We start from the raw sequence: 15,793 nt of genomic DNA on the forward strand, positions 1-15,793 counted from the left end.
GATTTGTGTATGTTGAACCAGTCTTGCATCCCAGGGATAAAGCTGACTTGATCGTGGTGGCTAAAATTTTTGATGTGCTGCTGGATTTGGTTTGCCAGTATTTCACTGAGGATTTTCAAATTGATGTTCATCAAGGGTGTTGGCCTGAAGGTTTCTTTTCTTTTTTTGTGTGTCTCTGCCAGCTTTTTCCCATTCAGTAAGATTTGGCGGTGGGTTTGCCATAGATAGCTCTTATTATTTTGAGATAAGTTCCTTCTATAATGCCTAGTTTCTTGAGTGTTTTTATCATGAAGCAGTGTTAGACTATATCAAACATTTTTCTGTGTCATTAAGATGATTGTACCATTTTTGATTTTAATTCTGCTTATGTGGTGGATAACAGTTATTGATTTGCCTATGTTGAACCCACCCTGCATCCCAAGAGTAAGTAAATAGGTATAGATATTAGAGAACAGCCGCATAACTATTCCTTTAATTTGTATTGCTGTCTCCAAAGTACCTAGGTGACCTGCCCGTAAAAAAACCAATTTTCCCAATTCCCTAAGTTTTATCAATGTGATTTTAAATTCTGGGGGATTTCTCCTCCACTTTTTTTTTCAAATTGCTGATTACCATCTGTGTTCAATGTCAGCAATTTATCATTAAATAAAGTAAATTTTTTAGTCAAACATCATGTTACACTATCAAGAACTGACTTGCCTGAAACATTGGAATCTATTTTGCAGTTATTTGTTCCTTGTTTGCTATCCTGAGCAAAATATGACTGTTTGCTATCATGTTTTGTAAACACTGACACAATTTATTTCTCAAAATAAACTAGTGATACTATTTCTTAAATTACAAACTAAAATCTCATTTTAGTAAAATTAATAACATGAAACATACAAAGAAGAAAATGAAAACCATCTCAGAGAAAGAGGTTTTCATAACCAGGATTTAGAGAGGTGTAACCTATACAGTTCTCACTGAGTAGCAATCTAGTTGCTGAAAAGTCAACTCCACTAGAATATCAAATCCCTGAGACCAAGGACCTTGTATATCATAATCAGTATCTAATTACTTACCTATCTAATAAGATTTCCAAATGATAAACACCCAAAAGTTTTTGTAAAGTAAGGAAATACATTTTCAACTTTTTAGATGACAAAACATTGGACGAATGTCACACATACATTTGCTCCAGAAAATAATTAACCAACATTTTTAAAATGGAAGGGGCACTGGATCAAAACCTACAAATTTTCAGGCAAGAAAATGTAACTCAGTAGCTTTATGTCTGAGAAAACTGCAACTTAAAGGATTATAAACAAATAATTTTAATAGTATTCTAACTCAGTATGTATTTTGTTTTCTATAAAAAATCTCTGAATAAATTGAGAATAAACTAATTGTGGTAGGTTGCAAAAAAAGTGGCCACATTTCTACTTTTTAAAAATGCTTAACCATGCAAATATATTTCCTATGTGAAAATTACCTGTACCTTTAAAAAAGCATAGTTCTTTCCCATCACAACCTTATCTTATTTGAATCTTCATAATGTTATTAAATTATACTTCTATATATAGCTATTTCATCTAAAATCTGAGTTTTTAAGACATCATGTCTATCAGCAAGTCTAAATATCTCCACCATCAAAATAACATGTCAAGTTCTCTGAATTCTTCTTACTACTGTCTCCACCTCTCACTCTCCATCAGGTCAAGTTACCAGCATCATCATTTGTACTTGGTACTGCAACATCTTCAAACTGTTCTCCTTGCTCCTGTACTTGCCTCCCTCAAATCCATTCTCCACACAATAGCCAGAACGACCTAAAGATTTCAATTGTCGACATCATAATTAAACACCAAATGCCATGTGCTAGATAACATCTGCCTACCTCTCTAATGTTGCCTTATGCTTTTACTTCTTATGTTCACCATTTCCTCATCACCATGGTCTCCTTCCTGTGCCTTAATGTACCAGCTCAATCCTGTTCCATAGTCTCCATTCTTGCTCTTCACATTGCCTGAAATGCCCCACCCTAGTCATTCAAACCACAGCTTAAATGTCAGCTCCTTAGAGAGAACTTTTCTAACTACCCAATCTAAAATGACAACCTCCTGCCCTCATTCACCCTCCAACACATCCCTCTGTTATATTCTTTCATTCTCCCACATTTTATTATCTTTTTTTGTTGTTGTTCTTTGTCTGACTCCTTCCAGTAGAATGTCAAATCCCTGAGATCAAGGACATTGTACATAATAATCAGTGGCCAATTACTTACCATAATAAGTTTTCCAAATGAGAAACACCCAAAACCTTTTGTAAAGTAAATACATTTTCAACTCAGTAGATGAGAAAACATCAAAGCAAGTTTTTGACGTTTTCTCAAAAAACAGAACCATCATGGTTGGAACCAGGACTGCAAACTCGTCTTTTGAGCTCCAGTGTCGTGCTACTTTCAATACAAATAGATGCCCTGTTTAGAAAGCTAGTTCAAGCCAATCTAAGATACATCTATTGAAACACACACACATCCGTACAAACATACATCTTTCTTTTTAATAGTATAAAATTGCCTAAGATGAAAGAGCGTTCTCAGCAGAGGGGAAAGAACAGCAACAACGAAAAGGTAATAAAATGTGGGAGAATGAAAGAATGTAAGAGGGATGTACACTAGTTAATATCTCAGTTAAATGTCTTCCTCTAACTAATACTAAAGCATTGTTGTCAATATTGAGAGGTGACATCCCTGGGAAGTCTGTAATTAAATGAAACAAAACTAAAATAAAAATAAAAAACAAAAACAAAAGAATATGCATTTCCAAAAAATATCTTTACTGCTCTGTTTTTTCTTCTCTCTCTGCCCCTCCCCCTCTCTTATCTTTTTTTTCTTTCTAAACCTGTGTGTATGGCTTTGTGGTACATGCATCTCTGTGGGTATGTGGGTATTGCTTCTCTTTCTCTCCATCTTTTCTCCTATTTTTTTTATGTGTGCTTTTTCTTTTTCTTTTTTTTTTTTTTTTTTTCTGTAACTGACAAAACTTTGGGATTTCTCATAAATTATTCTTAAACCAATTTTGTTCTCTCTTTTCCGATTTTATATTTCTAACTTTCTGTCTTTCGGGGAATAGCTCTCACTCAAGGAAAATGGTATATGTTTGAAGTTGAAGCACAGATTATAACAGGAAAGAAACCTCCTAAAATGTTATCTGTCTCTCTTCACCTCCTTCCACTTTTAAATGTCTCCCACGGGATCTCTGGCTGATCTGAGTATAAATGTGAACGAAAGTATACTTGACTATGTATTGAATTTGCATTATTAAAGTTTGGTATTTTAGTTTTAATGTGGCTCAGAGGGATGGCATCTTTCTTTTTAATGTGTTACAAAAAACCTTACTTTGATTTTTTTCTTGTATGATTAAATATTTTTATACTATTTTTTTCTCCTTTTTTCCCCACTATCAGTTTGCTTTTTCATGGGAAGAATAAATATTTTTATAGTATTTTTATGTTATGTACTATAAAATTTTATATTATTTCATTAGAACCCAGAAAGATCATTATGCTATAGTAGGATACATGATCCACATATTCAAAAAAAGCTGTAATACAATAGAGTATTTTATTTCTTCTTTTATTTGAGAGGCACACCCCTAGAGGAGCTGGTCTACAAGATTCCATAAAACTCTTTTTATTTAAAGACAAAGTTTGAAATGATAATAATTTAGATGTACTGAGTTAAATAAAGCATTACAAACATTGAAATAATCATTAATCATTTTGCCTAATAAATGTATGTGCCATTCCATTATCACTGTCACCAATAAAATGCCAAATTCAAAACCCTAACATGACTCAATGAGGTATTCACTGGCATATGTTTTGAATATTTAATCTTTAAAATGTTCTTGTCTCTCTTTGTCTAATTCTAGTTGACAGACTAATAATTCCCATTGGTAGAACTCTGCAGACTTCAGGTAGCAGTAAAATCCCAAAGCACATTCTCTATTGCCTTAATTGCATTACAAATGAATAGATTTCAGAAACTGTAATATTCCGGCATGAGAACATATATTTAAGGACAAACTGTGAAATAATTAGCTAATCTCCCTTTTATCAGACAGAAAAGAATAGCTTGTTTGAGAGTTGCAACGGGTTCCCACCAAGGTAAATTTCTTATGGTTCTTTACATTTAAATGAAATAGAGAAAAAGAAAAATGATTGAAACAAATTTATGCCATTTGTCTTGGTTATCTGCTGCCTTAAAATTTATGAGAACAGAATTATGCTGCAGAAACAGAGTAAGGGTGAGTTCTAAATTCAGGTGTGTAGCACTTTCTACCCTGTTTCTCAAATAAACTTCCTACTATGTTGAATGTTTAGTACTATTTTAAAGGTGCTGAAGTTTTTAATTCTACTATTATTTTAAAAATAAAAATATTTTTTATTAAAAATAAAATTAGTTTTTATTAAAAATAAAAATATTAAAAATATTTTAAAATTAAAATTACTTTAAAAATAAGAATATCAATCTCCAATTGATTATGGAGATTTACCACCTGGATTTCAATTTGTACATAATACAAATGACTGATTTCCTCTTGATCCTAAACCAAATGTAAAAGGGAGGAAGAGATAAGGAATCACCTCTGTCAAAAAGGGTGGGCTGAGTCTCAGAGACAAACTTCATTGACTTCACAAGTTTGGAAACCTCTGGTTCCCACAATCAGTTACATGTATTTCTTCACCTGCACAGGGCTCTTATATCTAGCAATACATACTTAAGACTGAAAGAATGTGGCCAAATAAGAGAAGAAGGAGAATGATAAGAAAGAGAGCAAAGAAGGAGGAAAAGCAAGGGATTAGGAAAATAAATTGCAAGAAAAAATGGAAAAGTCACAGGAAACATAAGCTAAAGGCGAATGAAAAGGAATAATTGTTGTAAATGAGTGCGTGAAGACAGAATTAGCAGAAAGAGAATGGACAAAGATGGGAAATAAGAAAGAAGCAAGAGAAAGGAATGGGGAAAGAGAAGGGAGTGAGCTGCTAGGATGGTGGTCAGGTCTCTAAACACGTGGCTTCATGAGCTGATCTGAGAGCAGTTTGGAATTGAGGTATGCTTAGTGTTGCCTGCAGATGCTTGCTGCTCTGTAGTCCGGAAGGAGTTGTGGGGGACAGTATGGGGACCCTCTCTACTTACGCATCTTTAATATCAAAGGATTTTTTTAAAAAAGTCTGTTGAAATAATAAGGAAGGTTAGAGATGGTGACAATCATTCAGGTTTTTGTCTTGGCCTACACTGAGTGCTCCTTTGTCCTGTGTAACTAGAACAAGAAGCTTGCCCACGTGAGATCCACTGTTTTGTGCTTTTTTTTTCAGGAACTCATTCTGTACAGAGGAATGCCCATCTGATGCATATCTGTCCTCCATCTCTGATGACTACAATTTGAGAATCACCAGAACAAAAGGTACATAAATGAGAACGGAAGAAAGAAGAAAAATGGATTAAAGATGTTAAGTAATATGTAATTTCAGCTGTTAGTTAACAGACAATAGAGGCGAATAGTAGAAAATAAAAGCAAAGGAAGAGTGGGAGAAGCTGAAACTCTCAGGTGTTCTCTGTGTCTTGGAATCCTCAACCTGGAGAAGCATGAGATAATTAACTACAATTGAGCACTTGAAATGAACAAAAGGTAGGAGCAGGGGAAGGAGCTTCCGACTTAAGTTCTTAAGACCAGGTTTCTGTAGGCAGAGCAAGGTATGAATGTGGCAGCCAAGAGATGTCTGAGTGGGTAAAAAAGAAAAGGAAATGCCAAAACTAATTTGAGGAACACTAGAATACTTTTTTCCAATTTCGGTTTTCTTAGATTCACTAGGTGTGTAGTTATGCAAGTGTGAATATGTATTCGGAATGCACAAATATGTGCCCATGTGTTGTAAGTATTTGTTCCATAGCATGTGCTGCTAGTTACGAATATTACTAATCACATACAACAAATGTTCTGATGTATTCTAATAGCTCTGCTGTAAAATGCCAATATATCACCTATTTCAATTCATTTCCTATGAATTTTCTTTATGGATTTTTAAGGCTAATTTTTCTTTATTCTTTTCCTCACTTCTCTCTTTCTAGTTCCTCTTTCTAGTAATTTCTGTCAAATTTCAATTAGGAATTTATCTCCTCTAGTCCTCCTCCCCCACATTTTGAAGCACTGCTTCAAAAAAAAAAAGGTGTATTGAAATATAATCAGCACATTATAAAATTCACCATTTAAAGTATATAAATTCAATGGTTTTAAGCATATTTACAGAGTTCATGCAAGCATCAACATGTTGTAGCATGTATCAATACTTCTTTTTTATTGTCACATTGCATGATATTGTATCCACAGCACTTATGAAAATAAATATTGTATGTAATCAAAAGTTAAGGGTAATATTTGTAGCATTTTGTTATAATTAGCAATATTTTATCTTTGAAATCATTAATTCCAATGTGAAACATGCATGGTATCATCACATGTATTTATTTATAAAATGTTTTACAATCATCTCAACATAATAATTAAAATATAACCACAAATATATTTTGAAAAACATAGTTTATAATAATGTGGAGAAAATTCCATTATTTTTATGCACTCCAGTGGATTATCTTATACATCTCTTTGGGTGAACATATCTAAGTTTGGAGATTAGTATACAGATAAACCTTAATTCTGGATTTCTCCAACATGAATAGAATACATATTTAAACAAAGCTATGGCCAGAAAGGGGGAATATTTAGACATGCAGCATTATATTTACTTAAGTGCCTAAATAAAATATTGCCAATTGATGAGACACTAAATAATTTTGTAAAAAGTGTAAACTTAGGAATAAACACCTGCTTTCTTCTATCACTTGCTAATGAGAGAAAAGAAAACTCACTGGAAGTTTAAAACTTGCCTGCAATTGCATTTTTTTTATCTCTCAAATGAATACCTCAGATTATATGTTCCATATGGCCAATTCCAGCTCTACTATATTTTAATTTTATTAGCTGAGACAGTAAAAATCTTCTACATATTCTGATAAATTTTGCATTATGAAAAATATTTGTGAAAATATCATTTGGCTCTCAGTCTGAGATCTTAAGAAGAAGTAGGTTATGGATACATAGAGAGTAGGTGAAACTGAATTAATATTAACTAGCACTCAACCAGGCTGTAACTAGGGAATTCCTCCAAGTTAAGAGAAATATACAGATCTTGCCTGCTATCCTGGTGACCAGTTTGAAGTAAGAATGTACAAGGGCACCAAAGCAGAACAATGTGATCGTAATAGTAAGAAAGGAACAAATTTAGAAACCAGTCAGGTAACAACCAGGAGCCAAGAATTCCACAGGAACTGAGAGAGAGAAGCAATGGTGAAAGCACTTTATTCTGCAACAGGAAGAAAAGGGACTAAAACCTAGCAACTAATCTAACAGAGAGAGTGGACCACCACCAACAGCAACAAAAACAAAACGGACAAACTTGATCATGCTTAAGTTTTGCTTTAATCAGACAACTTCTAATATTCTTCAAGCAAAGTAGCCTGGAGTCCTATGGGAGCGCAGTTACCTAAAAGTATGGGATTAAATAGGCATAAAAGTGTGGCCACAGAAAAATTTGTATTTATTTTAGTGAGAAATAAAGAGGATGGATAGAAGGGTTAACTCAGGATACAAGACAGTTATGAGGCATAAGGTGTCTTCAACTAGACAATGTTGGTTGCCACAAATAATGTTCTTATCTAGAGAGGAGACACAAAACAGATGAGAAGGTGGTTACGCCAGGTAACACTTTGGCCTGTTTTATTCTGCAGAGTTAGAAAAGATGGAAACAGAGAATCTCACAGTGGTGACAGAATTCATCCTTCTTGGTCTGACCCAGTCTCGAGATATTCAACTTCTGGTCTTTGTGCTAGTCTTAATTTTCTACCTCATCATCCTCCCTGGAAATTTTCTCATTATGTTCACCATAAGGTCAGACCCTGGGCTCACAGCCCCCCTCTATTTCTTTCTGGGCAACTTGGCCTTCCTGGATGCATCCTACTCCTTCATTGTGGTTCCCAGGATGCTGGTGGATTTCCTCTCTGAGAAGAAGGTCATCTCCTACAGAGGCTGCATCACTCAGCTCTTTTTCTTGCATTTTCTTGGAGCAGGAGAGATGTTCCTTCTTGTTGTGATGGCCTTTGACCGCTATATCGCCATCTGCCGGCCTTTACGCTATTCAACCACCATGAACTCTAGAGCCTGCTATGCATTACTATTGGCTCTGTGGCTTGGGGGCTTTACCCATTCCATTGTACAAGTAGCCCTTATCCTGCACTTGCCTTTCTGTGGCCCAAACCAGCTCGATAACTTCTTCTGTGATGTTCCACAGGTCATCAAGCTGGCCTGCACCGATACCTTTGTGGTAGAGCTTCTGATGGTCTCCAATAGTGGCCTGCTCAGCCTCTTGTGCTTCTTGGGTCTTCTAGCCTCCTATGCAGTCATCCTCTGTCGTATAAGGGAGCACTCCTCTGAAGGAAAGAACAAGGCTATCTCCACATGCACCACCCATATTATCATTGTATTTCTCATGTTTGGACCTGCTATTTTCATCTACACTCGCCCCTTCCAGGCTTTCCCAGCTGACAAGGTAGTTTCTCTTTTCCATACAGTCATCTTTCCTTTGATGAACCCTGTTATTTATACACTTCGCAACCAGGAAGTGAAAGCTTCCATGAGGAAGTTGTTAAGTCAACATATGGTTTGCTGAACAGAAGAATGAGAAAAGCAAGAAAGGAGAAACTCCAGTTGAATTTAGCTAAATCATTACCTCATTAATGCATTAAATCAGTCATTTAGCAAATATTATAATTATTAAGCACTTCCCATTTTCAAGCACTATTCTAGGCACATGAATGAGATAGGTAAAATTCCAGATCTCTTAGATTTACATTCAAGGGGATGAATGCAAGTTAAACTTTTAAATTTTAAAAACAACTATAGTGTCAGAAAGAAATAGTGCTCTGTAGCAAGCAAAAAGTGGTATTATGCTACAGATTATCTGGGGAGGTGGTAATTACTTTACTTTTGGTTGACAAGTCAGGTCTCAAGTGGTGTTTAGCTGATACCAAGATGATTTTAAAGTAACAACCATGCAATTATCTGGGGAAAGAAATTCTAGGCAAAAAGGATGACTAGAACAAGAATCCAAAGATCTTATGAGCTTGTTATATTTGATGACCTTAAAAATGAAGAGAGTAGCTGTACTGTAGTTAGTGAATGTGAAAATGGCAATAATTGAAGTCCAAGAGTTTGGTAGGGGCAAAATTATGCAGAGCATTTTCATCGATAAGAAGTTCAATTGATTCAGATTTCAAAAGGAGATTCTTGAAAGACAAGCAGCAGAGTAACTACCTAATGTTTCCTATTTTACTTAAGGGAAGATCCTCGAGATTCTGATTACAGAAGTATGAGTAGGAAAATATCATTAAGTAGAAAGTATATGCTGCTAAGTATTTTTTATGTATGTCAACACTTAAAAGATCTAGTTATTTTTTCTAATTTGATAGAGGGAAAAAAGAAAAGCTGTTATACTGTACTGGAAACTGTCAAAAGACAATCTAACTATATATTTTGAAGTTTTGTAGAGTTTTGTAGTTATTCCTAATGGATTTTTTCTGACGTAGAGAAAAGCTTGAGTTCACCTACAAATTATTTCATCCTCAATGCAATGATGGTGGTTATATGTCATGTAAGTTACTATTTGGTTACAGATAACCACTCTGATTATTTGAATAAGCATATATAAGGCATTCAATACTTACAAATCATTGAAGAATTATAAGACCAGGCTGTAGACTTGGCATACTAAGATAGATTTCTAAACATTACCATTAATTTCAAATGTTTTAAGTTCTACAATTTACATTTACTTCTTTTTACAGATTTGAATTTTCTGGTGAAATTTGCTATCTTTTTATCTATCTATTACATTAAAAAACAAAATGAAGGAAGTAAGAATAGAGATTATAAAATGTAGGGTTTCCATTTTAAGTAGGGATGTCTAATAGGACTATTCCTAGTGAATACAGTAATCATTTTTTAACTGCCAGTTCCAGGATTACAGCATTTTAATCATTAGCCTATGATCAGGAAATAACTCAGCAATTGCTCTAGTCCTGTTAGACATCCCTATTGGAAACCTCACATTTTGTAATCTTTATTCCCACTTCATTTCATTTTTTAAAGTTTTTAAACTGTTATTATTATTCCTAAAGCCTACATAACTCAATGGTTTCTCATCCAAGTATTAACTAGACCCAATCTTTCTCAGCTTCTGAGATCAGGCATGATCAGGCACATTCACTTCCTTTACTTCTAAACTTAAATCTTACATAAGTGAATTAGAAGTCCTGAGAATACATCGGAGTCTGATTTTAAACCTGGCAGTCTTTGAAAGAGCCAGAGATTGACTGAGTCTTATGAAAATGGAAAATCAGCTTCAACTCCACAAAACCTTTATTTAAATTAAGGCAGGGCATCTTAACTTTGGCATTATTGGCATTTTGGACAAAGTAATTATTTGTCGTAGAAGCCTGCCCTGTGCATTTTAGGTTGTTTAGTAGCATTCCTGACCTCTACTTACTAGGTGCCAGGAGCATTTTCTTACTTGTAACAACCAAAAATATCTTTACATATTGCCAAATGTCCCCTAAAAGGTAAATTTTCTACAATGAGAAACACAGCATTGAGGGGATTTCCTTCTACTGTATCAATCTTGCAGTGAGATGTGTGAACTTTCCTTGCAAGAAGTACCATAAACTGGAGCCTATACTACTTACAATTTTAAATAAACAATATCCACAATTTAATAAAAATCGGAACATCAGAAGAGTGAAAAAATATTTTCAAAATAAGGAACAAAAAGATAAATAACTGGAATATAACCAGAGTCTATCCAGAGTATGAAAGTGAGTAACAGTAACATTAAAATAACCGTGTTCAAGACAGTAGAAGAAAAAGTATAATAAATAAATAAATAAAAGGATAGCAAATTTCACCAGAGAATTAGAATCCATAAAAGGAAGTACATGAAGATTGTAAGACAAAAAAAATTGCAATTAGAAATTCATTAGATGAGTTTAAAATCAGATTAAACATAGGAGAAGACTAAAGAGTGTGCTGGACGTTAAATCAATAAAAATACTAAAATTAAAAATGCAAATAGAAAAAATGGAAAAATACAAGAAAGAATATTAGAGATATGTGACATGCAGTAAAAATGTCATATATATGCTTCAATCACATATATATGTAATTATGTATATAATTGAAGTCCAAATGGATAGGCAAATAAGAGAATGAGAAAGATGAAATATTTGAAGAAAGGATTACTAAGAACTTTTAAAACCCGATAAAAGACAACAAGCCGCAGAAAAAGAAACACACTGTGAACCACAAGCAGAATAATCAACAAAGAAAAGCCCTCAACACATAGACATAGGACAAAAAAAAAAAAGAAAAAGAAAAAGAAAGAATCTTAGAAGCAGCTGGGATGAGAGACTGTCCATTAGTTTAAAAGGAACGGATGAATTTATTCATAAAAGAAACATGAAATCCAGAGAAAACTGGAAAAACATCTTTAAATTGCTGAAAGAAGATAATATCAACCTAAAAGTCTATCTGAGATAAAGTAAATAATTTAAATAAAGATGAGATAAAGACATCTTATGACAAACGAAAAGGAGAAAATTTGTTGCCTAAGAACTTCTAATAAATAAATTTTAACAGCAGTTCTTCAAATAAAAGAAAAGAATCCTGGAGAAAAATACTAAACTAAAGGAAAAAATAAAGAAGTAGACTGGTAAATAAGGTGGCATATGTAAATAAGTATACAATGAAATTGACTATACAAACAATAGTATGATGTCTTATGGAATATGCTATAGATACATATATATGCATATATGTTTATATATATGCATGACAACAGTTGTAAAAAATGAAAAAAATATAAAAGTGTTCTGTGATTCTGATATAAGAAGACATTTAGTAAACCTAATAAAGTGATTAGACTCTAATAAGTCAAGGATTCATGTTGCAACCTTTAAGAAAGTTACCTATATAAAGAATAAAATAATTTATAACAGTTATAGAAGGGTTTTTTTTTTGAGAAAAAAGAAACAGATTATTTGCAAGAGCAAAGAGAAAATACAGTGCATAAAATGCAAAAATAAGATTGTAGTTAGAATGGCATATCACTCTCTACATTAAAAATAGATTCAAAACTTCGTCTAAAACTAGGATTTTCAGATTTTTATTTTTGTGGGTATATACTAGATGTTTCTACTTATGAGGTGCATGAGATATTTTGATTACAGTCATGCAATGTGAAATAAGCACATCATGGAGAATAGGGTATCCATTCCTTAAGCATTTATCATTTGAGTTACAAACAATCCAATTATACTCTAAGTTATTTAAAAATGTACAATTAAGTTATTATTAACCATAGTCACCCTGTTGTGCTATTAAATAATAGGTCTTACTCATTCTCTTTTTGTACACATTAACCATCCCTGCATTCCCCCCACCCCTGACCCCACTACATTGCCAAATCTTTAGTAAGCATTCTGCTACCCTGTATCTCCATGGATTGTTTAAATTTTTAGCTCCCATAAATGACTGAGAATATTAGAACTTTGTCTTTCTATACCTGGCTTATTTCATTTAACATAATAACCTCCAGTTCCATCTATGTTTTGGCAAATAACAGGATCTCATTCTCTTTCTTGGCTGAATGGCACTCCATTGTGTATAGGTACCAAATTTTCTTTATCCTTTTGTCTGTTGATGGACACTTAGGTTGCTTCCAAATATTGGCAACTGTGTGTAGTGCTGAAATAAATATGGGAGTGTAGCTATCTTTTGATATACTGATTTTTTTCTTTGGGGTATATACCTAGGAGTGGGATTGCTGAATTGTAAGGTAACTCTATTTGTAGTTCTTTGAGGAACTTCCAAACTGTTCTCCATAGTGGTGGTACTAATTTACATTCCCATCAACAGTATTCTCCACGTCCGCATCAGTATTTGTTATTGACTGACCTTTGGATAAAAGCCATTTTAACTTGTAATTTTGATTGGCATTTCTTTGATGATCAATGATGTTGAGTACCTTTTCATATACCTGTTTGGCATTTTTATGCCTTCTTTCGAGAAATGTCTATTCAATGTTTTGCCCATATTTTGATTGGATTAATAGATTTATTCCTATAGAGTTGTTTGAGCTCCTTGTATATTTTGATTATTAATCCCTTGGCAGAAGGGCACTTTTCATATATTTTCTCCTGTTCTCTGGTTCAATATCGATAGGTTGTACGTGTCTAGGAATTTATACATTTCTTCAAGATTTTCCAATTTATTAGTATATAGTTGCTCATAGTAGCCATTAATGATCCTTTAAATTTCTGTAGTATCAGTTATAATGTCTTCTTTTTTATCTCTAATTTTAATTATTTGAGTCTTCTCTCTGTTAATCTGGCTAAAGGTCTGTTGATTTTGTTTTTCTTTTCAAAAAACCAACTTTTTGTTTCATTCATTTTTTTTGTATTGTTTTCTTGATTTCAATTTCATTTATTTATGCTCTGATCTTTATTATTTCTTTTCTTTTACTACTTTTGGTTTTGGTTGCTCTTGCTTTTCTAGTTCTTTAAGATTAACCATTCTGTGATGGTTGCCATTCTAACTGATGTGAGGTGGTATCTTAATGTGGTTTTGATTTGCATTTCTTTAATAATCAGTGATGAGGAGCATTTTTTCATATGTTTGTTGGCCTCATATAAGTCTTCTTTTGAAAAGTGTCTGTTCATATCCTTCTCCCACTTTTGGATGGCTTTGTTTTTTTTTTCTTGTAAATCTGTTACAAAATCTGGAGACAACAGATGCTGGAGAGGATGTGGAGAAACAGGAACACTTTTACACTGTTGGTGGGAGTGTAAGCTAGTTCAACCATTGTGGAAGACAGTGTGGCACTTCCTCAAGGACCAAGAAATAGAAATTCCATTTGACCCAGCAATCCCATTACTGGGTATATACCCTCAGGATTATAAATCATTCTATTATAAAGACACATGCACACATATGTTCATAGTGGCACTGTTTACAATAGCAAGGACCTGGAACCAAACCAAATGCCCATTGACAATACACTGGACAAGGAAAATGTGGCATGTATGTACCATAGAATGCTATGCAGCCGTAAAAAAGGATGAGTTTGTGTCCTTTGTAGGGACATGGATGAATCTGGAAGCCATCATTCTGAGCAAACTGACACAAGAACAGAAAATCAAACACTGCATGCTCTCACTCATAGGCAGATGTTGAAGAATGAGAACACATGGACACAGGGAGGGGAGCATCACATACTGGGGTATGTTGGGAGGGGCCAAGGGGGTGAGACAGCGTGGTGGTGGTGGGGAGGTCGGGGAGGGATAACATGGGGAGAAATGCCAGATGTAGGTTATAGGGGGATGGAGGCAGCAAACCACCATGCCATGTATGTACCTATGCAAAAATCCTGCATGACTGCACATGTACCCCAGAACCTAAAGTACAATAAAAAAAAATAAAAAGAAAAAAAAAGATTAACCATTCTGCTGCTTATTTGAAGATATTTTTTCTTTTTGATGGTAGCATTTATAGTTATAAACTTTCTTCTTAGTACTACTTTTGCTGTATCCCAAAGGTTTTGATATGTTGCGTTTCCTTTATCATTTGTTTTAAGGAATTTTTCAATTTCCTTCCTAATTTCTTCATTGACCTACTAGTCATTCAGAAGCATATTGTTTTATTTCTTCCAACTTGGACCTCCACTCCCTCTCTTCTGGCCATCTTCCTGAGTTGTCATGGCCAATCAGATGCTGAAGCCAATGCTTTTAAAGATCAAGATTACACTGGTGCAGCCCCAGTTTTAAGGAGATGGGGAGTTTTTACTGGACCTCACCTCTATGGCATCTATCCTCATGAATCAACTGATAAGTTGCCTTATCACCATTGATCCTCACAGCAAAGGCTGTATTTGAAGATATTACAGGCCAGATATGGAGGAAGAGGAAGGAAAGAAGATGGTGAGCGAAGCCACGGCAGCTGGCATCTTCAACAACCTGTGCTCTAGAAGCCACGTTGATCTCAGCATCATAGGCAAGAGCAAGGTAGATTTTCTTGACCCATTCACAGTGCCCAAAAAGAAGGGGACTAGATTTGGCAGATACAGGTGGGAAAAAAGGGACCACTGCAGTCCTCACCAAAAAAGCCACTACTTTTCTGAGGTGCTGGAAGAAATAGCCCAACCAATGGACACTTCCTGAATGGTGTCAGTGGGTGGCTCGCTATTGCTCTAGAAGTTGGCAGACATTGGAAGCCCTCCTGTAAGGCATTTATTTGGCTATGTTTGCTGAATGAAACTCAATAAAAATGAAAACAAAAGAAAAGAATGAATAAGACCTAGTATTTATTTTCTAGCACAATAGGATACATTTAGAGCTTATCCACTGCTGGTGGGAATGTAAACTATTTCAGCCAATGTGAAAAGCACTTGGGTGATTTCTCAAAGAATTTAAAACAGAATTACCATTTGACCCAGAAATCCCATGACTGGATATATATACCCAAAGGAAAGTAAATTGTTCTACCATGATGACACATGCATGAATGTGTTCTTCACAGCACTATTCAAAACAGGAAAGACATAGAATTAACCTAATCTCCCATCAATGGTACAATGGATAAAG

The 15,793-nt window shown here is 34.4% G+C and overlaps 1 protein-coding gene and 1 pseudogene across 1 annotated transcript; both read left to right on the forward strand.

The window, feature by feature from the left end:
- The first annotated feature begins 4,097 nt into the window (after nucleotides 1-4,097).
- Nucleotides 4,098-9,640, forward strand: LOC108311913 (olfactory receptor 4N5). Its single transcript, XM_017539557.2, has 3 exons — nucleotides 4,098-4,152; nucleotides 5,365-5,453; nucleotides 7,835-9,640. Exon 3 carries the CDS (start codon nucleotides 7,846-7,848, stop codon nucleotides 8,770-8,772), a length of 927 nt encoding a protein of 308 aa, XP_017395046.1. The 5' UTR covers nucleotides 4,098-4,152; nucleotides 5,365-5,453; nucleotides 7,835-7,845; the 3' UTR covers nucleotides 8,773-9,640.
- A 421-nt stretch (nucleotides 9,641-10,061) lies between these two features.
- LOC108311859 lies at nucleotides 10,062-15,370 on the forward strand (annotated as a pseudogene).
- The last annotated feature ends 423 nt before the right edge of the window (nucleotides 15,371-15,793 follow it).

Source organism: Cebus imitator, unplaced genomic scaffold (assembly GCF_001604975.1).
Source record: "Cebus imitator isolate Cc_AM_T3 unplaced genomic scaffold, Cebus_imitator-1.0 Scaffold119, whole genome shotgun sequence".
In the NCBI taxonomy this organism is placed as follows: domain Eukaryota; kingdom Metazoa; phylum Chordata; class Mammalia; order Primates; family Cebidae; genus Cebus; species Cebus imitator.